This window comes from Clytia hemisphaerica, unplaced genomic scaffold, assembly GCF_902728285.1.
Source record: "Clytia hemisphaerica strain Z4C2 unplaced genomic scaffold, Clytia hemisphaerica genome assembly, whole genome shotgun sequence".
Taxonomy (NCBI): domain Eukaryota; kingdom Metazoa; phylum Cnidaria; class Hydrozoa; order Leptothecata; family Clytiidae; genus Clytia; species Clytia hemisphaerica.
The window spans coordinates 152,719-178,258 of record NW_027104207.1 but is presented as its reverse complement, the minus strand read 5'-3'; the positions used below and the strand labels follow the sequence as shown (position 1 = coordinate 178,258).

General features: G+C 33.7%; 2 protein-coding genes across 2 annotated transcripts; one reads left to right on the top strand and one right to left on the bottom strand.

Moving 5' to 3' along the window:
* The first annotated feature begins 146 nt into the window (after positions 1-146).
* LOC136815416 (E3 ubiquitin-protein ligase RNF185-like) lies at positions 147-24,075 on the top strand. Its single transcript, XM_067071862.1, is given in 9 exon segments — positions 147-356; positions 19,938-20,133; positions 20,776-20,794; positions 21,251-21,363; positions 21,994-22,054; positions 22,908-23,027; positions 23,328-23,367; positions 23,886-23,933; positions 23,936-24,075. Coding segments are annotated over 9 exon segments (711 nt in total). The 5' UTR covers positions 147-292; the 3' UTR covers positions 23,986-24,075.
* On the bottom strand, positions 13,081-14,362 carry LOC136815413 (uncharacterized). The gene is made up of 2 exons (XM_067071859.1): positions 14,188-14,362; positions 13,081-13,873 (listed from the first exon to the last, which is right to left on the bottom strand). The coding sequence occupies exons 1-2, from the start codon at positions 14,293-14,295 to the stop codon at positions 13,166-13,168; spliced, it is 816 nt and encodes a 271-aa protein (XP_066927960.1). The 5' UTR covers positions 14,296-14,362; the 3' UTR covers positions 13,081-13,165.
* Positions 24,076-25,540: the final 1,465 nt, after the last annotated feature.

Below are 25,540 nucleotides of genomic sequence, written 5' to 3'. Positions count from 1 at the left end.
TGTGTACTCCACCACCCTGCTGATATTAGAAAAGTTAACTCTAGCCTTTCAACAGAGAGTATTAAAAACTTCGGAGTGGAGAGCAAAGGATCCGAGCACCTTTACACGGCATCAAAATAATCAACATTCTCGGAAATTTAGAAAGATTTACATTAAAAGTTTTCAACACGTATTTTTTCAATTTGCTTATTTCTGCAGGATTTCTAACGTGATTTCTAACCCCACGTCCCATGCTTCTTTTTAAAGAGAAGTATATTTGATCAACTGAAGCAACTTTCAAGCACAATTGAAGATGTCGGAAGCAGCAGAAGTAGTTAGACAGCGTATTCCACATTCTACGGCAGATGCAGGAACAGGTTAAAAATCCATTGTTTTATGTTTAGGAATCAAATAATATACAATTGCAATGAAACCTCTTTTCTTCTTCTCACAATCTTCTTCTTTTCAAACTTGTACCGTTACTGGTACAATTCTCTACTATATAACGACTCAGTAAGGCGGTCATCGAAAAAATGCTCTGTTCGCGTCGCAACGGGGTCAGTGTTAAAAAATTCAAGCGGGCTGACGGGAGGTCAAAAACATTCCCGGGTTTTTTTTAATCACGCCAGTAACTCAGGGGCGGGTGGTAACGCGAGCAAGACAATTTTTCGATGGTAGGGTGCGCACTCGTCGGTAGGGTGCGCACTCGTCGGGATTTTTTGCACGGAATGAGGGAGAATTTACAAAAATGAACTTCAATGCATTAGTACTTACCTTTAAATCATCCAAATCTATTCATTCTTTTTTTAAATCAATCAGGAATTATCAGGGAAACAAGTAAAAAAAACTGTATCCAGGTATCTATTTTCTTTCCAAAGATATTCATGTTTTTTGACGTCAAGGTGAAAACGCGATTTAGCGCTGACCACGGCACCGGAAAATTCTCGACCCACATTGAAACAAATGGCTGTCGCTATTGAGCTGGTTCATCTTTTCAATCGCGATTTTTTTAGTAAACCCAGGGTAAGATTAGGCTACAATCTATCACAAAGTGCTTTATTTGAAAATCTACAGGCCGTCTGGAATTTCAAAAAAAAGAAGAAATTGTGATTTTTTAACAAGATTGCGGATTTTTCCATTTAAGCACCTTACACCATCTGAAAGCTGAGGATTTTAGCTTTCTAGTGGTGAAATTTGTTTTTAGCTATCATTTCCAGCTCATTAGCGATAAGCTAAAGTTTAACAGTCATCGGGCCGATTTTCAGACCGCAACAGCAAAACTCCCCACACCCCGCCACACGGAAGACTAGATTTCATCCGCCATTTTTGGCGCGATTTTGGTGCTTCCGAAAATTATTTCTTGCTGGCGTGGTGTAAGGAGGCGATTCTTTGAAAAGGTGATTTTTTTGTGTTTTGAAAATGGAATAACTTTGGGAATACTTAACCAATTCTAATAAATGACCCCTCATTTTTCTCACAAAGGTAAGGACTTTCAAATAAAATTAGTTTGGTTTCTAAAAATTGAGGGGAAAATTTTGGCCTGTCCACCCTATCGTCGGGATTTTTTGCGCGGAACGAGGAAGAATTTACAAAAATGAACTTCAATGCATTAGTACTTACCTTTAAATCATCCAAATCTGTTCATTCTTTTTTTAAATCAATCAGGAATTATCAGGGAAACAAGTAAAAAAAACTGCATCCAGGTATCTATTTTCTTTCCAAAAATATTCATGTTTTCCGACGTCAAGGTGAAAACACGATTTAGCGCTGACCACGGCACCGGAAAATTCTCGACCCACATTGAAACAAATGGCTATCGCTATTGAGCTGGTTCATCTTTTCAATCGCGGTTTTTTTAGTAAACCCAGGGTAAGATTAGGCTACAATCTATCACAAAGTGCTTTATTTGAAAATCTACAGGCCGTCTGGAATTTCGAAAAATAGGAAGAAATTGCGATTTTTTAACAAGATTGCTGATTTTTTCATTTAAGCACCTTACACCATCTGAAAGCTGAGGATTCCAGCATTCTAGTGGTGAAATTTGTTTTTAGCTATCATTTCCAGCTCATTAGCGATAAGCTAAAGTTTAACAGTCATCGGGCCGATTTTCAGACCGCACCAGCAAAACTCCCCACACCCCGCCACACGGAAGACTAGATTTCATCCACCATTTTTGGCGCGATTTTGGTGCTTCAGAAAATTATTTCTTGCTGGCGTGGTGTAAGGAGGCGATTCTTTGAAAAGGTGATTTTTTTGTGTTTTGAAAATGGAATAACTTTGGGAATACTTAACCAATTCTAATAAATGACCCCTCATTTTTGTCACAAAGGTAAGGACTTTCAAATAAAATTAGTTTGGTTTCTAAAAATTGAGGGGAAAATTTTGGCCTGTCCACCCTATCGATGGTCGTCAGAGCAATTGAGAAAAAAGCTATACTTTAAAAGAACAAATTGCTTTTCCCAAATTTTTTTCTGCATCTCCGCACACTGGGCCCAGATGGCAAAAGTTTGGAAATAGGGAGAGGGAGAGCAACAAAAAACTATTTCTTACAATTTTTGTATTATAAAGGCTTTCATAGAGCTCTAGGGTCACATTACATGAGATAGAAAATAGTAGACTTCAACTTTTGACTTTCTTTTGAGATTTATCATGAAAATTGAGATTTTTAGCTTGGAAAATGCAGGCAAAATTTGAACTTTTAAACCGCTAAGTGTCACATCAAAACTCCAGCATTTTTAGAAAGGTTAGTGTCTGTAGTTTTCAAAACATATATGGTTTGATATGTGACACTTAGCGGTTTTCGAGATATTTGGACATTAGTGGTTACCTTAAGCATTTTCGTGATGAGAATTTCGATTGAAAATTTGAGTTTTTTCTCGCTCTTGGACATTTATACATACTTTTAAGCAATTTCTCTTTAGAAGATAATGTCTCTAAGGTAATCACACAAAATGAACTGATTTAGAAGCTGAATTTAGTTCAGAATCTTTTAAAATATGTATTTTTCACTTTTTTTGATTTTTCATCAAAATCTGGTTTTCAGTCAACTTTGGAGCCACATAACTTGAGTTACAAATCAGATACAGACCTGAAACTTTGGCATCTGATCAGAAATTTATTCAAGATTCCATAAATTATATTAATAAAGCAAAATTTTAACTTTCGTTTTTTCCCTATTTCCACCTCTGGGCCCACTGAGCTCCGCACTGGAAAATAAGCAAATAATTTGATGCGGGCGGGTGACGCGAATAGAACAATTTTTCGATGACCGCCTAAGTCACACCACCAGTTGGGTGTTTTTATAAAAACGAAAATTACTGCTCTTTTTGGAAATTATTGCTGAAAACGGCAATTTTTTCAACGATGAAATGCTGAGTCAGCAAAATATGTTGTCCTTATAAGGTGATGGGAATTTGATGTTCTGTTTACCGTCGACCGCCCGCATGCTCTTGAGCGGCCGCTCAAAAAAGTTCATTATTTCTTAAAAACTCATTATTTTCTTCTTTTCCTGTGCCAAGCTATCCAAAACACTCAAAGTGAATCAAAAAATACTGTATGTAACATCTTCTCTAACAAAATGTGCGCCTCAAGTAAAAAACATGGTTCCAATCACGTCCGCGAATAGGGCGTGCATTTTTTTAAGCAGTTGGCGGCATCAAGGGCGTTTTAGAAATTCGCGTTTTAGACGCGTCTCGAACGCGTTTGAATTTTCGCGCATGTCATTTTGATTCAGAAAGCAGCTCAATTTCACGGTGGAATTCAACTTCGTTGGAGATTGGAAGCACCAGGTAGGAATAACGAATAATCGGTAAACAGAACATCAAATTCCCATCGCCTAAGGGCAAATGTTATGCGCAGATATGTAATTTTTGCGCAGATATGTAATTTCTGCGCAGATATGTAATTATTTTGCGCAGATATGTAATTTCTGCGCAAATATGTAATTATTTTGCGCAACTATGTAATTTTGAGCTGCGCAGATATGTAATTAAATTTTTGCGCAGATATGTAAAATACGACCTTTTGGACTTAGTTATTTTTTGAAAAAAACTCGATTTTAACATTAATTATTCATATACAAGAAGTAATATCTTGAACATTGTTCTTGGACTAAGGCAAACTTTTGGCGATTGTTGTTTTTATTATAAGCATCATCTTTATAAGAAACAAGTCAATATCTTTTTATCAAAGTGATATTGGCTTTCGGCGTTTGGTTCCATCAAAGCAACTAGGGGACTGTGCTAATGAGGAAATTTTTATTTTTCTTGTAAGCATCAACTTTATAAGAACACAATTCATAACTCTTAAACCAACGATTATTAGCTTTCGGCGTTTGGCTTTTTCAAAGCAAATATAGGATTGCGCTTAAGCTAGAAAATTTTATTTTTCTTATAAGCATTAACTTTATAAGAACACAATTCATAACTCCCAAACCAATAGATATTAGCCTTTGGTGATCGGTTCTTTCAAACCAAACATAGGATAGTGCTTAAGCTAGAAATTTTTGTTTTTCTTATAAGCATCAACTTTATAAGAACACAATTCATAACTCCTAAACCAATGATTATTAGCTTTCGGCGTTTGGTTTTTTTCAAAGCATATATAGGATTGTGCTTAAGCTAGAAATTTTTTTTTTATAAGCATCAACTTTATAAGAACACAATTCATAACTCTCAAACCAATAGATATTAGCTTTCGGTGATCGGTTCTTTCAAAGCAAACATAGGATAGTGCTTAAGCTAGAAAATTTTGTTTTACTTATAAGCATCAACTTTATAAGAACACAATTCATAACTCCTAAACCAACGATTATTAGCTTTCGGCGTTTGGTTTTTTCAAAGCATATATAGGATTGTGCTTAAGCTAGAAAAATTTATTTTTCTTATAAGCATCAACTTTATAAGAACACAATTCATAACTCTCAAACCAATAGATATTAGCCTTTGGTTTACACCCTCTAAGGATCATCTGTGCCAAATTTCATGCTTTAATCATCATCTGAAGTATTCTTACGTTTTATGTGCTACCTGACCTCACTAAAGAGGTTCTCGGTGCTTTCCAAACCCATTCAAAGCTGTTCATTGAAAGTCACCCACTGCAGTCTAACCACAAGGGTAAACCACAAGGGCTTGATTAGGAATACGGTAATTACGGAAAAGTATATACTATTCTACCAAGAGTTGTTTTTAGGAAAAATTAATATGTTCATATTGTGCGCCGTCCCTTGTTTACTTTGTAAGAACTAATAGCCGAAGGGTATATCACCGTCTACCAAGAGTTATTGATTTGATTCTTATAAAGTAGTTGCTTATAAGAAAAATAAATATGATCATACTATGCGCCGTCCCTTATTTACTTTGTAAGAACTAATTACCGAAAGGTATATGACCGTCTATCTAGAGTTATTGATTTAATTCTTATATAGCTGATGCTTATAACAAAAATAGTCAAATCCATTTAAGGCCCTATTCTATGTTTCCTTTGAAAGAACCAATCACCGAAAGCTAAAACATAGTCGTTAAAAAGTTATAGAGAATTTTCTTATAAAGATGATTCTTATAAGAAAAATAATTACTTTCATTTTAGGCGCTATTCCATGTTTCCTTTGAAAGAACCAATTACCGAAAGCTAAAACTTAGAGGTTGAAAGGTTATAGAGAATTTTCTTATAACGATGATTCTTATAAGAAAAATAATTACTTTCATTCTAGGCGCTATTACATGTTTCCTTTGAAAGAACCAATTACCGAAAGCTAAAACTTAGTGGTTGAAAAGTTATAGAGAATTTTCTTATAACAATGATTCTTATAAGAAAAATAATTAATTTCATTCTAGGCGCTATTCCATGATTGCTTCAAAAGAACCAATCACCGAAAGCTAAAACTTAGTGGTTGAAAAGTTATAGATCATTTTCTTATAAAGATGATTCTTATAAGAAAAATAATTACTTTCATTTTAGGCGCTATTCCATATTTCCTTTGAAAGAACCAATCACCGAAAGCTAAAACATAGTCGTTAAAAAGTTATAGAGAATTTTCTTATAAAGATGATTCTTATAAGAAAAATAATTACTTTCATTTTAGGCGCTATTCCATGTTTCCTTTGAAAGAACCAATTACCGAAAGCTAAAACTTAGAGGTTGAAAAGTTATAGAGAATTTTCTTATAACGATGATTCTTATAAGAAAAATAATTACTTTCATTCTAGGCGCTATTACATGTTTCCTTTGAAAGAACCAATTACCGAAAGCTAAAACTTAGTGGTTGAAAAGTTATAGAGAATTTTCTTATAACGATGATTCTTATAAGATATTACTTCTTGTATCTGATAGGAATTAGCTAAAATACCTTAATTCGAAAAAAGGTAAAAGTGATGGTAAAAGCTATCAAGGGGGTACCTTTGATTTTAAAGATCGTGTTTTACATATCTGCGCAGAAATTTAATTACATATCTGCGCAGCTCAAAATTACTAGTTGCGCGCAAATAATTACATATTGCGCAGAAATTACATATCGGCGCAAAATAATTACATATTTGCGCAGAAATTACATATCTGCGCAAAAATTAACATATCTGCGCACAACAAATAAAGATGATTCTTATAAGAAAAATATTACTTCATTTTAGGCGCTATCATATTTCCTTTGAAAGAACCAATACCGAAAGCTAAAACATAGTCGTTAAAAGTTATAAGAATTTTCTAAAAGTGATTCTTAGAAAAAATAATATTTCATTTAGGCGCTATTCCATGTTTCCTTTGAAAGAACCAATTACCGAAAGCTAAAACTTAGAGGTTGAAAAGTTATAGAGAATTTTCTTATAACGATATTCTTATAAGAAAAATAATTACGATGTTCCTTTGAAAGAACCAATACCGAAGCTAAAACTTAGTGTTGAAAAGTTATAGAGAATTTTCTTATACGATGATTCTATAAAGTACTTCGTATCTGATAGGAATTAGCTAAAATACCTTAATTCGAAAAAAGGTAAAAAAGTGAGGTAAAAGCTATCAAGGGGGTACCTTTGATTTTAAAGATCGTGTTTTACATATCTGCGCAGAAATTTAATTACATATCTGCGCAGCTCAAAATTACATAGTTGCGCAAAATAATTACATATTTGCGCAGAAATTACATATCTGCGCAAAAATTACATATCTGCGCACAACAGCAAAGATGTCAAAGGTGTTTGTAATTGTAAAATTGCATTGAGGAAAAGGTTTTTCAGAATAACATGAAAAGTTCTAAAATAATATGTAAAAAGATCCTGCATCGATGCCGAAACATAGCCATAAAGAAAAAACAAAACCACGAGGCACAGCACACCTATTTATTGCGAGGGTGTGAAATACCATGTGTTCAATAATAAAATCAACTTTACTTTCCAAAAACAGCAATAATTGCCGAAAACAGCAATTTTCATTTGTTTACTTTTTTACTTTTCTACTGATTCAGAATTGAGTCTGTTGCGCAATTTTAGATTTTTTGCTTTTCCAGGCAAAATTGCAACTCCTGAAAGTTCATGATTTTGGGGGGTTTTAAAATTAAAGAGAATACTTTTACCACGTGATAGAGCTCTTCAAACTGAGCAAAAAAATGCATTACATCAAAGTCCCAACTTCTCTAGATCAAAAGTTATGGGCATATTTATGGTCAAAAAAGGTGTTTAATTTTGCAAGTAGTTGTATGAGATATCAAGGCGAAATTTTCAGAGTCTTTTTGTCTTGTATGATTATCATTCAGTATCATTTGGTCCAAATTTTAGCAAAATCTAACTCACACTTTCTTTATTTTGAAGATTTAAAAAAAAAGCTCTTAAAACAAGGGTTTGGTTTCTTAAATTCATATATTGGAAGTTTATTGTGGCTTGGATCACAAGATTTACGTTTGTCTACGTTTCGAGAGATTCTTCTCCCATTATCAGGCAATGTGGAGCACAGTGGGCCCAGAGGTGGAAATAGGGAAAAAACGAAAGTTAAAATTTTGCTTTATTAATATAATTTATGGAATCTTGAATAAATTTCTGATCAGATGCCAAAGTTTCAGGTCTGTATCTGATTTGTAACTCAAGTTATGTGGCTCCAAAGTTGACTGAAAACCAGATTTTGATGAAAAATCAAAAAAAGTGAAAAATACATATTTTAAAAGATTCTGAACTAAATTCAGCTTCTAAATCAGTTCAATTTTGTGTGATTACCTTAGAGACATTATCTTCTAAAGAGAAATTGCTTAAAAGTATGGATAAATGTCCAAGAGCGAGAAAAAACTCAATTTTCAATCGAAATTCTCATCACGAAAATGCTTAAGGTAACCACTAATGTCCAAATATCTCGAAAACCGCTAAGTGTCACATATCAAACCATATATGTTTTGAAAACTACAGACACTAACCTTTCTAAAAATGCTGGAGTTTTGATGTGACACTTAGCGGTTTAAAAGTTCAAATTTTGCCTGCATTTTCCAAGCTAAAAATCTCAATTTTCATGATAAATCTCAAAAGAAAGTCAAAAGTTGAAGTCTACTATTTTCTATCTCATGTAATGTGACCCTAGAGCTCTATGAAAGCCTTTATAATACAAAAATTGTAAGAAATAGTTTTTTGTTGCTCTCCCTCTCCCTATTTCCAAACTTTTGCCATCTGGGCCCAGTGTGTGGAGGATTACTCATTTACTCTGATTTCCATTTTACCTCTCTGGTCCGGATCCAAATATATTGGGTAGAATGTATGAAATGCTGTTAATGTGATTCTCATCTTTTAAGGAATCATAATGAATCGTCTCTTTTATCTTTCTGTCCTTGATATAAGCATCAGTATCTATAACTTTCCTTTCGTTTGAAGAAGAAAAATAAGAAAATTTTCAGACAATATTTAAATCAGATAAAAACACAGCTTAAAAAAAACTAATATATAGTTAAGTATAAAATCGGGCACTTGTTTGTTATTTTTTCATAATTGTTAAGTCAAAAGTCAGTGATAAACTTTATATCTTTCGATTTAATAAAAATGTTTGAATAAATATTTCAGTGATGATGTTCTTAAGATAAAAGAATTACTTGTGTAAAAATGTTAATTAGACACAGTTCTAAATGAAGTTGATTTTTTCCTCTTTATTTTAGTCTTCATTCTCCAAATGTTTTAAGTTTTTCTATTTTGTAAATTCCACTCTTAAATATCTTTTCTATCAAAAGTTTAGCATTCTTTGTCTCAGCTGCAGATAAAATTGAGACAGCCAATGACTAGTAGTTCTAGTTCTATTTTTTTTTACAAGAATGGGGTTTGTTCAATTTATTTTTTTGAAATATTCTTACAGTATTTTTAGGTTTGGATCCAATGCCAGCCAAAATCTAGCATACGTAATACATACCTCAAGCAAAACTCTGACATTTTTGTTTTAGCATTGCTGGGTAATAAATGGCAATTTAACGGTAAAATGCTCTAAAAATGACATTCTTAGTTTCGCTTGCAAATTCCACGATGATGGTATTCTTACCATATTCTTAATCTTTAGGCCAATTTCATCATAGATATTCTTTTAAATTATATTCTTATAATAAAAGTATGTAGTTTGTACTTGTATAAGACATAATACATGCCTAATCTCACAAATTCTATGTACAAGTGTTATCAAAATAAAAATATTTTTAAATGATAAAGTTCTTTCGGGTCAAAGAAACAATTATTTACGTAAGTTCCACCTGTAGTTAAGTTTTAAAATCCTCCTGCTTAATTCTTGATCTAACACTGCATAAAAGAATGAAAGTACCCTTTTACTCTCGGGTACCTAATAGCCGGGGGGGTTGGAATAAGCAGGGGGGTTGGAAAAAATTTCAAAATTTAATAAGCGGGGGGGTTGGAATAAAAATGTCCTGGGTGGAAAATGTTTGAAAATAAGGCTAATACAGCAGAATTAAGACAAAAAAGGGAACTTTCAAAAACATTTTCCCAAGAATTAATAAGCGGGGGGTTGGAATAAGAATGTCCTGGGTGGAAAATTTTCGAAAAATTAATTAGCGGGGGGGGACGGCTATTAGGTACCCGAGAGTAAGTGCAGACCTCAAAGTCATGCAGAATGACACTTTGACTTACTATCTTAATTTTGTGCTTCATTGCAGAAAGGATGTAGACAGAATTAGGGTAGAATCTAGATTTCAGGGGTCCGTATCCATAACAACAAGAAATCTTTCGGAAAATAATTTAACTGGATTCTTTTCTCACGAACATAAGCAAAAAATGAAAATATATATAAAACAAGTACAACCTGATTAGATGATCGATAGCATATACATTTTCTATTCAAATAATTTCAAATAATTTTATACTACTTTAAATTGTGTTAGTCTTGGTAAATTATTTTGTTATTGTTGCAGGGAGGGAAATAAAAATTGGATGCAGTACAGATCCAAAGAGATGAACGATGAGAAGAAAAAGTAGATAACTAGATGGATAGATAGCAGATAGATAAAAAGATAGATAGATATAATGATAACATTACATTAATAAGGAGGTGGTTGATTTCCTTGCCATTTCAAGGTTTAAGTTAGAACTGGTTAGAAGAATTTTTTCCTGTGTCATTTCAGTTTTATTAAATAAATAAATGTGTTTCGTATACAACAAAAGAGGCAGAAAGTATAAAAAATAAATATGATTTTTATTTATTGGGTAAGAGCCAGACATTATTATATTTATGAGGAGTTTTCAATCGCCTTGCCGTTTTAAGGTCAAACGAGTCCCCTCTTCACGTTTCTCAGCAAACGTAAGATTCGTATATAACAATGAAGCACACTCCATTATCCAGACAAACAAATTCCGGTGTTTGGGTAACCATACAACTGTCCCTTTGGAGGGAACCAGTTCCTGGATCATCAACATAGCATTGGTGGAACATTATTTCCCAACATTTCCTTGCTAAAAAGGAGCTTGTTTCTTGTTGACACAAATCTTTTGCTTTTTGTTTACATTTTGTCTCGATTTGCGTTGTGGATCCTGATACTTCTCTTGAAAGTAATTGGAAGATAACCAGAATGGCGAGATGGTATGTCTTAAGATGGAATGACTTCATTTTTTAGGGTTATGATTTATTTATGTTTGATTAGTATAACTAAAAATTAAGAGTTGTATATATCTAACAAACTTGTCTTGTGATTCTTGTGTTTTATTTTATATTTGTTCTTTTCTTTAACAGATTCTGTTTAAAAGATTTCTTTTGTTTTGAAAAGAATTCGAATGTCTCAAATCAAATAAGGTCGTTAACTACATTCGAAAACATAAAACAAAAGAAAAGAAAGAAAAAAGAAAGAAAAAGTCTAATCTATCAATCAAAACAAAGTCTTTATAAAACGGCGCGAATCTGATGTAACACATTTGTGGAGCAAGAAGCAAAAGTCATCTTTTAAAAGAACAAAACATTGCTTGCGAAAATGAAAGTGACACACAAAAAACAAACCAACAAACAAACAGACATACAGACTACGGCTATTAATATATAGATTTGTAAAAAGAAACCCAAAACAGCTCAATCATATTCCATAGTTGCTCAAGACACAATGATCAAGGATGAGACTTCAAGAGCTCTTACTTTTATTTTCTCTTGCAAGACTAAGCTTAAAAAACTCCTTTTTTATTTAGCTTTTCAGATGGGTTGGGCTTGATAATTATTACCCTTCTTTCCATATTTTTTAAAGTAATTTCAACGTATGGTAATTTTCCCTGTATTGTTTTATTTTATAAAAAAGTTGAGGGGTGATTCTAACTATTAGTAACATTTTTGGAAAAAAAGCTTACGCGGGTCAATATTTCAATAAAATTCTGGTTTGTGTAAAATCTCGATATATTTCTACGGGTCGTTTCTTTTAATGTGCCTAATTGTAGGGGGTTGGGTCAAGTAAATAGGGAGTGTTTACTCCAGGAGAAAAAAAATCCATTGGGTGTAATGCTATATTAGACGTGGTCTTGATCCTGTGAAATTTCTTAAATAAATAAAAAATTGAGACGGGGTCCTCAAAGAATCATCGACAGGAAGAGACTTTTTCTATTTAAATATTTCCCGTTTTCCAAAAGGGAAATATTTGTTAAAACGGGCTTTCTCCATAATAATAATTTTCAGTGTCAAAACGCCTTCCGTACGCCCTGACTGACGCCCGTTCTAGTGCCTAAAGAAAGTCTACTTTATAAGAACCAAATCAATATCTCTTGATTGAAGGCAATATGCCTTTCGGTAATTAGTTCTTACAAAGTAAATAAAGGATGGCAAAAAAGATGAGCATATTTATTTTTATTATAAGCATCTACTTTATAAGAATCAAATCAATAACTCTTGATTGAAGGCAATATGCCATTCGGTAATTAGTTCTTACAAAGTAAACAAAGGATGGCGAAAAAGATGAGCATATTTATTTTTATTATAAGCATCTACTTTATAAGAATCAAATCAATAACTCTTGATTGAAGGCAATATATCTTTCGGTTATTAGTTATTAAAAAGTAAACAAAGGATGGATAAAAAGATAAGCATATTTATTTTTATTATAAGCATCTACTTTAAGAATCAAATCAATAACTCTTGATTGAAGGCAATATATCTTTAGGTAATTAGTTATTAGAAAGTAAACAAAGGCTGGCGAAAAAGATGAGCATATTTATCTTTATTATAAGCATTTTCTTTATAAGAATTAAATCAATAACTCTTGATTGAAGGCAATATATCTTTCGGTAATTAAGTCTTACAAAGTAAACAAAGTATGGCGAAAAAGATGAGCATATTTATTTTTATTATAAGTGTCTACTTTATAAGAATCAAATAAATTTCAGAATTTTTGGCGTTTTCACTGTGATAACATGTGAGCGATAACTTCTCTTTTTGAGATGTGAGCGACCGTCTATGCCATGTCATCTCAAAAGTAAAGTTGAAACCAAGCTTTCTTCCTCCAACTTAAATTTTATCGATAAAACAAATTTAAAATCTACACAAGCGTAATTTTGCTTACTTAGGGATATTTCGATAGGAAGCTCTGCGGGGCATTCTTAGCGACAGCTACTTGCTAGTATATGTCAATAATGACCTTCATTTTTAAGGAAATATTTAGTCGCATTTTTGCGAATCTTGTTTCTGACTGAAATCTTTAAAAACAAGTGACCTGTTTTACAATCTATACCGTATTCATTGTAAAATAAAATTCCACATAACTATTTTACAGTCTATGATTCTCGAATATGACTGCGACCTCTTCGCTTTTCAAAGCGATGTTGTACATTCTATAGTCATCGATTGTACCTTTAGTTTTCCAGCCGTAGAGTGTGCCAAAATTCAATGGTTTGTCATTGTTGATGCTGCCTTTGACTTTGGAGATGTCAGCGTAGTCGTCTTGTTTCTTCCCATTGATGTAGAGATTGACGCGTTGAGCATGTCTGTCAAAGGCAATTGTGAAGTGGGCCCACTTGTTCAAAAGAGCGGCTCCCTGGAACCCTGCGTCATGTTTGATATATTTACGAACATAATTTTGAGAATCATCTCGTATACAGATACTGGTTTTATCATTACCCACTGAATGTCCATGACCTATTTCCCAACCTGCGGTGAATCCTGGTCTCCCTGGTTTAAAGTAACAACCAAATCCTTGACGGGCTGAAAATGCTGTGTGGGGATAAGTGTAATTTTCTGCCTTGATCCAACCAGCGAATGAAAAACTGTTACTTCCGAAATCCATGAGAGGACTTTTTGGCACAATGATATTATCACTGGTCGATGAGAAATATCTTCCACGAGTGAATTTGCCACGAGATACTTTAGTTGTCGATGTAGCCATACCATGAAGTTCATTACCAGAGTCATCATCAACATTGTTTTTCTCCTGCTCGTCCATTTTCCAATGTCCCACTAAATGACGATTGAGGCGAGACTAAAAAAAAGAGTTTCTAATCAGTGTCAAAATATGCAACCTGTATCACAGAACCGGTTGTCGAACCCCTTCTACTAGCAAACGTTAATTAAGAACTCGTCCCAGTGAAAAAAGTACCATGAAGATTCATCCAATTGAAAAAAGTTCATAAACTTTCTCACCCCACTGTAACACAGTCACTGTAATTTTTGAAAATCCCCAGCCGTTGTATATACAGTGGAGTCTCCATTATTTGAACACGCACAATGGAACACAAATTAGTTCGAGTTATAGAGATAATTTATAAAGCTAAAGTGTTTAATGAAGAAACCAACCTGTATTTTTAGTCTTTTAAGATCATCGATCAAAGTGCATTCCTCTTCTGCAAGGGCGCATGCACAAAAGAGGATGAGACTAGCAATACGAAGAACCGTTTGTCCCATGGTGTGCAAGTGTGAGATATCTTCTGTACAATGCTTTTCTTTATAATGAAGCAATGTCTTAGTTAGTTAGATCGGTGCTTTTTAAATGCATAAATTCCAAGACAAATATTTGGGAAGCTCTTTGTCTGACTTTGAAGCATGTGGAACAACACACTTAAAAGCTGGACAAATCTTTTAGAGTATCGTCACTACATTTAATGTGTGCTTAGTATGTTTGAGCAATTGTGTAAATTGACGCCTCTTCTTACAAATTTTAAGAAAGACATCAGCACTTTTCGAGAATCCTATTTGAGCAATCAGCAAATAACACGTGTTTCCAAGTCTAGTTGTTGAAATAGAGGGATTTAAAGTTGCTTGAAAAACATGATCTCTCTTTGCCAAATCAACATTTTTCAATTTCTTCAGGACTTTCAACTAATCATTCGAAGGGTACTTTCAACTAATCATTCGAAGGGTACTTTAGGCGCTCAAACTTTTGCGAACAGAAACTTTACCGAGGTCGAAAGATCGCGAAATCATTATTCAGCCATATACACATTTGAATTTCCGTGTTGTTTATTGCTTAACTGGTTTAACTGAACGTTAGCAACACGGGTCATGCCAAACTCAAAAGCATAAGCAAAAGCAATGGAAAATACGGTGAAAAAATTAAGTACTAAAATCTATGAAAAGCTAAGATTTCAAAATATTGTTATTTAATAAATCAATTTCATCAAACCTAAGGTTTGGTTTTAGTGTTCGTGTACCGCGAATGCATGTTACGACTGATCTCGTTAAAGCAAACGAAATTTTTGTTCTAATCCACTTTTTGGTTTGAGACGCGTGAGAATCTGTCTTATCAGCTAGTAGATTAGCTAGCGCTCCAAAGAAGTGCTCAGCCTCTACACCCATTCCACCATTCATGGAAAATATCAACGGAGTGAATGATCCATGATCAACTTTGATAATTCGTTCGTTGTAGTTTCTCTTTTTTTCCCGTTCGTTTGACGCAAAAGCGCTTTTGAGACTTTGGGCTGTGTATCTCAGAGCATAGGCGTTGAATACCTTTACATAAAAAAATGCTCGTTGTCCACGAACCCAAAAGCCTCCAGCACTGATATCAGCTCTCGCGTTGTCAGTCGTGATCGCACCTTTGTTTAAACGTTCGCCAGTGATCGGCTCCAACATTGGTTCGATAGCGACATCATGTGTCACTTGATTCAACATTTGAGCAATTGTATCCCTCAAAGTGTTGTGCCGCTGGTAGATGAATCCCCTTTAGGGCAAGAAAGTGCATGCTCCACAGAAAACAACTTGCCACACGCACATGTCGATGGTAGGTGCTTCATGTTCCATCTGTATCGGACGGCAATTGCGTTGAAGAACTCTCTTTTTGATAGGTTGAAATTTTCAGATTTCAGGGGTACAGTGGTCAACCAATTGGATGCACCTTTTGCTTGAGCAAGATCGTTCGCTTTCAGCTCTTGACGTGTCATTTCTCTGCGGAGATTTTCGAGGATGATTGTTCTTCCTTCTTTCCGTTTTCAATTTAAATTTCAACCAAGAACAGTTCTTATTTGAATTGGATTCGTGTATTTCTAGTAATAATATTGAAAATTATGACCAATTTGAAAATATTTTTAACAATATTTTGAATAGGCATGCACTGTTGAAGACCAAATATCTCAGAGCTAATAATAAACCCATGTTTCTAAAGAACTCAGGAAGGAAATTATGAAACGCTCACATCTCAAGGCATTGGCAATAAAAGCTACAAAACCTGGGGATTGGGCTAATTATAGGCGGCAGAGAAATTTGGTCGTTCAGCTAAACAAAAAAGCAAAGAAAATTTTCTTCAGCAAAAACTCACATAAGTCTAAGCATTTCTGGGATGCTATCAAAACAAAATTTTCAGACAAAAACTGCAAAGCTGAAGGAAAAGTTCAATTGCTTGAAAATGATGTATTACATACATCTGATGAGAAGGTTGCCGATATTTTTAATTCATATTTTAATAAGATTGCTGAGACACTTGAAATTCCAGCCTGGGAAGGTCAAACCACAAATCTAAATTTTGACCCTCTGGAAAAATACGATAAACATCCCAGCATCAAAAATATAATTTCTCAAAAAATTTCAGATGAGGTGTTTGACTTCTCCCAGGTTGAACAATCTGATGTCCTCAAAGCAATTTTAAGTCTAAATAAATCAAAATCAGTTAGTGGGACTATACCGACTCGTGTGCTTAAGATTGCTGCAATTATCTGTGCTCCATTCCTAACTTCATGTTTTAACAAATGCGTCGTATCTGGAACTTTTCCAGATAGGCTAAAACTTGCAGACATAATTCCGAGTTTAAAAAAAGGCTCACTAACCGATAAAGTCAATTATAGACCAATCAGTTTACTCCCTGTTGTATCCAAAATCTTTGAGCGTTTGATTGTTAATAAATTAAATGCGCACTTTGAACCAAGATTCTCCAAATTTTTGTGCGGTTTTCGAAAAGGTCATAGCACTCAACATGCCATTTTGAATTTGATCAGAGATTGGCAGAGTGCTATTATAATAAAAAAGTGGGAGCGGTCTTAATTGACTTATCGAAAGCATTTGATTGTCTGCCCCATGATCTGTTGTTAGCAAAACTTTCTGCTTATTGACTCGGTCAGAGTTCCATCAAATTAATGCACAGTTATTTAAGCAATAGAAAGCATCGGGTACGTATAGGTTCTCATTCAATGTTTTTATTAATGATCTATTTTATATTATCAAGGAAATTTCAAATTTTGCAGATGATAATACTTTATCAACATCAGGTTCCAACATTGACGAGGTCAACTTAAATCTCTTACGTAAGCTGAGTGTTGTTCTTGATTGGTTTAAGCATAAGCATAAGCATAAATATTATAATACTAGAATCCATAATCCAGAACTCTCCCATTCTCGCATGAAACTTTTTAGCTAGCGATTTTGAAGCACGCGGCAATTCTTTTTAGCCTGTATTTCTGTATCGATCTTTCAATTGGCCAATTTTTAGCCTTAAAATGAAAACCGTGAAAACATGTATTTGTTTTTCATTTTTGTAATCTTCTTTTTAGAACATTTTCAAGAGCGCTTTGAAATCTGATTACTCATTATCTTTTTGAAATATCAAATTTTCAAAGCCATTCAAAGTCTTTCAAAGTCATCCTCGAATGTTTACCCACGATGGCTAAACTACTCCAAGCATAAGAATAATTTTATACAAGATACTTTTGATTGTAGTAGTTTTTAGCAATTCAAGATCTTCTTTCCTTCATTGAAAAAAAAATTGTAGTTTCGATTCGATTTGCTCTCAAAATAACTCCATTTTTTACCTTTCTTGCAAAATCAGCCCCGTAAAAGTAGCAAAAAATTGCTGTAGACAATTTTCTTGGAACATATTAAGATTATCTTATGTAATTTTTTCAATACAAGAGATTGTATTGGTCGATTTTCCTTGAAAAATACATGAATTTGCTTTAGGTTGTTTGCATTGCTAAATACAAGAAATGTGCTTTATTTACATATTTCTCACAAGTAAGAAATACATTTAATTGTCAGCAATGACAGCGAGCGAAGCGATCTTGATTATCATGGTAAATAGTCGTCCCGGACGACGCTGGCACGGCTATCCAGATATAATTTGTAGTGGAGACAAGAATGCCTGTAACTTTTGATAGTCAAATATAATTTCGAAAATTCTTTTTCTTCTTTTAGAGAATCAAAAGCGCTATATTTGAATGTATTTTTGGTTAAAAAATTCGCGATTTTTAGCGGTTAAATTTGCGATTGCAAAAACTGAGTTTTTTTTCTACTTATGCTACAACGTTCATTTTTACACCAGTGGTAGTTCAACCCTAGGTTACGAATGTTGTGAAATTTAAATGCAAACAGAAAAGTCCTCGGAAGATATGGGACCCGAAATACCCCTTGATAGCACTTTTCTGTGAAATATCAAATCTGCAAATTTTTACTAAAAACGGGGATTATGTTATCTGTTTTGAACAGTGCAATTAAAAGTTGGAAAGTGTCAAGTGTTGGTTTATTGGTATTATTGGTATCGTTGATCATTTCGAAACGAAGTGAAATCACAGTATGATTGTTTTTATTGAAACGATAAGCATATTGATTGAACTTATATTGCCTTTGTTATTTTTAAGTAGTTAAAGAACTTTTCTGATTCCCAAAACACTAAGTACAGTTTGGCTATGAGGTCATTATCGTAAAAAATAATGGTAAAATGTGTTATGATTGAGAAACTATTTTTTCATCACTACCCCCGTTTTTATTAAAAATTTGGAGTTTAATGTTTCACAGAAAAGTGCTACCAAGGGGTATTTCGGGTCCCATATCTTCCAAAAGAGTTTTTCCGTTTGCCTTGAAATTTCACAACCTTCTTAACCTAAGGTTGAACTACCACTGGTGTAAAAATGAACGTTGTAGCATAAGTAGAAATAAAGGTAACTTTTTGCAATTGCAAATTTAACCGCTGAAAATCCTGAAAATCGCGAATTTTTCAACCAAAAATACATTCAAATATAGCGCCTTTGATTCTCTAAAACAAGCAAAAAAATTATCGAAATTATATCGGACTATCAAAAGTTACAGACATTCTTGTTTTTACTGCCAGTTATAACTGGATAGACTTCAATAATGGTACATTTTTCACGACTTATTTATCGCATTTTGATAGATAAAAATATTTTTGGAGAAATACAGTGTACTTTGAATAATGTTTCATTTAACCCTACATTCTTTCAAGTAATCTAAAGGATTGCTCAGAAATGAATTTATTAGTCAAAAATTCACCAGAATAGGTTACCTTACGGTATGTGAACCAAGTCCTTAGTTTTTACGTTTGTTTATTGTAACCAAAGCATTTGAAATAATATATCGGAAGAAAAACTTATTGAAATTTTGGTTCCGAAGGCGGGAAATATATTAGACTTAGACACCCCTAAAAATAAACCTTATAACAGCAAATCTTTAAAATCTGAACAGAAAAAAGCACCTAAACGACCCATCCAACAAAATTTCTTTCTAAATGTACGGAGAGCAAAACTTTGAATTTAACAAAAAAATTTTATATTAACTGATTCGTAATCGAGTATTACCTTTCGATTTTTTACAACTATAAATTCAAAAAAGATTTCCTACGCTGAATATTATTGTAACAGTTGGTTTAAAAAACGCGGTTTTTCTCGAGTTTCGGTCCAAATTACAATCGATATACATATTTCGATATTTTTGAGATTCAAGAAAATCTTTCCATTATTGCTGGAAGTGAAAATGTGTTATTATTTCTTCTAAATACAAGTTCATCACTTTGAAAAATCAAAACATTTCCCCTATTTTAATAACACAATGAACTGATTCATCATCATGTTTTCAAGCTAAAACCATACTTCAAATTCTAATTTTGAGACTCTCGCGACCTTCTAATAATTTTTTCAATTCATCAGCTACTGATTTTATCATACAGGAAGTTTATCACGTTGCTCTCAAACAAACTCAAGTTTTGAACTTCATGATCATTATTAAAAAGGTGATAATATAAACAGCATTTGAGATTGCCCTACTGCCATTTAAAATCACACTTTTAATTTTAAACTTTGATTAACATTAAGCATCGATTACTTTTCCAGACTATCGGTCAGCTGACAATAATACTGCCGAACCACCACCGCCCACTGCACAATCACAATCAGGACCAACGCCATCAACCACCCCACCGCAGTCCTCTACAGGGGAAGAAGAAAGAAATGATTCGACTTTCGAATGTAACATTTGTTTGGATATTGCCAGAGATGCCGTCATCAGTCTCTGTGGACATTTGTTTTGGTGAGTGAGTGATGGGTAACATCAGTTTTAGTATATTATTATGGGGCGAATGTTTTTTTTCCAGGGTTTATGCCGGCCGACATAACTGGCACTGCCCCCCCCCTATAGAGAATGAAGTAATATTTCGTGGCCCTTATTGATGATTTTTCACTAGAAGATTAGATTTCTTTAATGTTATTACTTAGGAAAACATCGTCGTTGCAGCCTGATAACGGTTTTCCCCGACTTTGAATCTTGCGTCATATTAATGATATTAATCGGAGTATGTATGTCATACACGGGTTTCGAATTAAACTACGCACGCAAAAAAATATCAAGTATCAAATGTATTTATAAGATGTTGATAGATTCTAAAAATGCTTTTCTATTTTTATTTAAATTCAATAAAATAAATAAGACTAAATACAATTGCCGTATTATTTTTTAAGTGTTTGGCTGGTATAGTGAACCATACAGTATTTCAAAATGGAAAAATGAGCTAAAATTGCTTGTCGTATGGCTACTTTCTGTTTTGTTTACTTGATTTTCTTTCGTGCAAATTACATGGGATCAAAGCAAAAGCTACGCAAAAATCTTAGTTCGAAATCCGTGTTTTTTGAATACCAACTGCTTCATTTTTAATACCTTTTATTTTTTTTCTAGTTGGCCATGCTTGCATCAAGTAAGTGCTAAAGATATTGTTTTCTTAAAGTGCCTTATATGATATTTATTGAGGATGCCGCTAAAGAGAAGTCTTTCTTACCTCAATGACATCCCCTTTTCACAGACCCGTTAGGATTTTTTCAGCCAGCAGGGGTAGAAATAACGGACAAAAACTCGATGGGGATTGATTCCCATGTTTTTTTATGGCTTGGGATTTGGGTTCCATTGTTTTCAATTCAGGGAAACGGAAAAATAGCACAAGATTTTGCTGGGTGGATTTCTTTACTTGATTAACTTCAGTGGGTAGAAAAGTTTGATTACGATATTTTGGCCAAATTTTTCCAGTGGGTGGGAACTCCCAACGGGTCTGTGAAAAAGGGTTATGCATTTTCTGAATGAAACGACGTTTTAGTTTTTTATATCGGTCACGGACACTTTTCACGCATTACCAAATAATCGCGTTTTCACTTTCTAGTGGATAGAGACTAGGCCTACCAGACCTGTTTGTCCAGTATGTAAAGCGGGAATCAGCAAAGACAAAGTCATTCCCGTATACGGAAAAGACAATCCAGACCGGAAAGACCCAAGGTATTGCTCTCGTTTCATTTTTTTAGTTCCCTAGACATTTTGGAGAATTTTCCTTAAAATCTTCTAAACTGATATGAGTGGCTTTCTTTGTAAAGTAACACTTTTTTTCAATTTATTTTTTTTACATATTTCACCGCAATAATAATTTTATTTCTTCTCTTTAACAAAAGTGCTCGACGAATGCTCAGAGCTCGTTACGTTAAAATGAATAAAAATAGACTTTGTGTAATTTTAGGAACTTGAAGTTTCATGCCGTCCGTATGAACGACAATGATTAACCAAAAAACACATACTGTCAACTCTTTCTTATTCGAGTCTCTACTATTTGGATTTTTCTGTAATTCGAATCTTTCTCTAATTCGAATAAAACTTTTGGACCGAAGGAGTATCAACTGAATTCCCCCACTGTGCCTCTTTTTGTAACGCCTACCATTTTCAGCGCGCGCTCGCATAATAATAAATCAGTAGTATTTTTGTGTACGCGCTTTTCCATCGTATTTCAGTCTCCGAAATATTATACCAAAATGTCTTAGGTAGGGAAAACAGGCGGGTTTCTTATAACGTTCAAAAGTTACGAACGACTATTACTGGATGAAGCTATTTTAATTTCTTTCTTCTAATTTTTTATAGAGAGAAAGAGATGCCACCAAGACCTCAAGCTCAACGACCAGAACCTGAAACCAACTATAACGTAAGAAATAAAACATAAGTATTGTGACAGGAATGTGTTATCTCGGATTTTGGAGTTTCTACTTTTAGAGTAATAAACTTAAATTCTCCTTACAATAATTGAATCACTATATTCTATCTACCGGATATTGTTAGCTTACATATGAAACTATTTGGCTTGCTCTCATTTTTCTGCTGGGAAGAAATAACGTAACTTAAATTATTTGGTGTATAAAACTTCGAGGCTCGGAATTTCCGAGTTAGAAAAATTGAGTTAGAAAACCGAGTTAGCAAAAAAAAAACGAGTCATGACGTCATTAAACGAAAATTTTGACGGCACATCCAAAATTTTTTGCTCGATTTTTGATTTCCAAATAAAATTTTCGAGTTAGCTAAGTCGATTTTTTTTGTCAAATTAAAATCTTTCGAGATTTTCGAGTTAGCTAACTCGATTTTGTTTATCAAATTAAAATTTTCGAGTTAGCTTACTCGATTTTTTTTCAACAAATTAAAATTTGTGCTAGAAAGAGATAAAGTTCCAGTTTACTCGAGCGGTCAGCTTTCTTGTTTGACATTGATATATCCGGTTCTGTAGGTTCGTACCTATCATAAGTCATTTGATTTGCTTTTCAACCAATAAAAATATATCAGGGCGGAGCAGCGTCAGCACTATGGTTTAACTTGACTGAAAATCTTTTCAAATTTACTGAACACACACACACAATTTATCTTTGAATTGAAACGCTTGTTACCGACTCACTAGGAGTATACTAGAGTATAATAGAGTTGTCAAAACATCGGACGTACCTGGAGGTACATCAAAATACCAAAGATCCAGAATTTTCCTATCATAATATTCTTCAATTTCTTTACAGATGTTCAACAATAGCTTCTTTGGTGGCTTCGGTCCCGGCTTCGGTATGCCTGGCCAGAATAACGGTGGATTACAATTCTCATTTGGAATTGGTGCTTTCCCCTTCACCTTCTTGTCATGGGTAAATTGTTGTCTTTGATTTTCTGGAAGCACTACTAAGTTTACTTAGGAAAGATTTAAAAGATATTTTGACATAATTTAAAATTTTAGGCACGATTTTCAAACGGAAATGGTGTTCTTTGACCCGTATCCAGGGAGATATAGTGGCACTCTTCCCTACCTTAGGTAGATAGTTATCTAAAGAGAAACCTTCAGGTCGCGTCTGACTGTGATTGCAGACTTAGTGGGACCGCCCTTCGACAAAGGACGTGAAAATCAAGTTCTTTTATGCAAACACTTTTATTTTTTATTCTTGTTTAAGCAATTCGGTGCTGGCAACAACAACAACAATAACCAAAGAAGTAAGCTTCTATTAAAACTATTGGTAAAAATATATATACCTTCAAACGTTTATGAAAGTAGATTTGAATTTCCGCAATTACATCGGAGAACGCAAGGGACGTTTTAAATCTTAAGTACTTCCATCTAATATTACTCTCAGGTACCTAATAAACCAACGTCCCTCGCTAGTTAATTTTTCGAAAATTTCTACAAAGGACATTCTTATTCCGACCCCTCTCCCCGCTTATTGATTTTTGGGAAATATTTTTTGAAAGTTCTCCAAACCCCCTGTTTATTAGATATCCGAGAGTAATTAGTGCGGTCATACCAGAAATGGTAGAAAACACCTTCGTTGATGTGCTACACATAATTGTTAAACAATATTAGTTCGTTCAATTCAGTTCTAGCAAATCGTGTGTTTTTTTCTGAAAGTTGTATCATGCTCCTTCAATTGGCAGAGCTCCAATCTTGAAGCAACACTTAACTTTCGACATAATTATATTCCTTCGATAAATAACTTCTATTGCTTTTCTTCCAGATGGCCAGCCACAAACACCTCAAGAAAGAGAAGAACAATTCTTATCAAGAGCTTTTTATGGGTGGCCATTTTCTTCATTATTTGGTTGATTTTGGCTTAAAACGGCACTGCTTTTTTTGGAGATGGAAATTCTTATTTGAATTCTGCTAGAAGCTTTTTTGCCAGTTTTTGGAGCCACCACGATTGGTCTCCATTGGGAAAAATTGAAAGAACCCCTACAAATGTTGCTCGAACAGCCTCATTGCTTGAGGGGTGGATGGAACAGCTGATGACGAAAATAGTCGCTTCTTGTGATTTGTTATGGAGGTTGTATACATATTTCCTGTAGAAACAGCGTTTTGTATCTCTTCTACTAATGTTATTGATAATACTTCCTTCTTGGGCCAATGTGCACAAATTTCACTGTTTTAACATTCTAGATAATGATCAGTGAAAAAAATAAACGAATTACAGAATCGAGTCGGAGATGAGAAATTGTTGACAATGAACATTATATGGACATTTTTATGAGAAAGCCTCATTTGTGTGTTTTCATATCAGATATCAATTTCAGTTTCCCAACTTTAACTATTATATAACTAACCTAGCTGTAACCAGCCTGAAAACCTAGCAATGTTAGGTTATCCAGAAAAATTCTTAATCTTTCTTATAAGTAATTTGATTGGTGAATACAACAAAGTTATGTTAAACAAAGTGCAGGCTTTATGCGTTCGTTTTACACTGATTGGTTCCCAAATCTCAAGAATGCAATATTTTTATACGTATAATAACTTCATTTTAGAATTCTTAAAATTTTTCAAATTTGAACCTTCATGATTCATATAAAATAATTCTTATAAAAATCTGTACACATAAACTGGGTTTCTTAAAATCTGAACTAAGTGAGGTTGCAGTAGAAAGAAAACTTTGGATTAGAATAGGATTGATTTTAAGAAACTATTGTATTTGTAAATTTTGTTTGATATCTTTAAATTGTACCATACCTATTCAACAATAAGAAATACAAAATCAATAAATAACTCTTGTGTCCTTCTAAAATCGTCAGATCTAGTGAAACATATTTTGACCACCATTGTAGAATGCTAAGCTAAGCAACCCCAGCCCTGACCCGAAAGTTGGAGTCAGTTACTTATAAAAATGTGTAACTTTTCACAACATTTAGGGTTAGGATACAGGATTGATGCTCTACTGCTACTGGGAATTAAAAACTAAAGAATGTAGATTTTGCAAATGTTTGCACTTGTAAATAGCGCTTCTAACTTTTTTATCACTAAGTTACCACAAGATTAAATGTTAGAATTTCTACAATTACTACTTTTATAGTACCTTATCTCTATCGGCCCTTATTGACGTTATTTTTAGGCTCTTGGCGTAATAAGGGCCGGTGTAAAAAGGGCCAAAATTTCACTTAAAAGTGACGTTAATTTTTGACCATTTATATAATTATGATTGGAAGATAAGAAATTATCCATTGTTTTACTATCTAAAATTTCGCAAAAATCAGTGATTTTCAATGGAATTTTCGACAGTGAAAAATTATATTTGAATGTAAATTGAAGCATAAATAGCCATTCTAACAAATTTTGGCGTTATTTACGGCCCTATTGGCGTAAGCCTAAAGTCAGGCTGTGGCGTAATAAGGGCTGAAGTAAAAG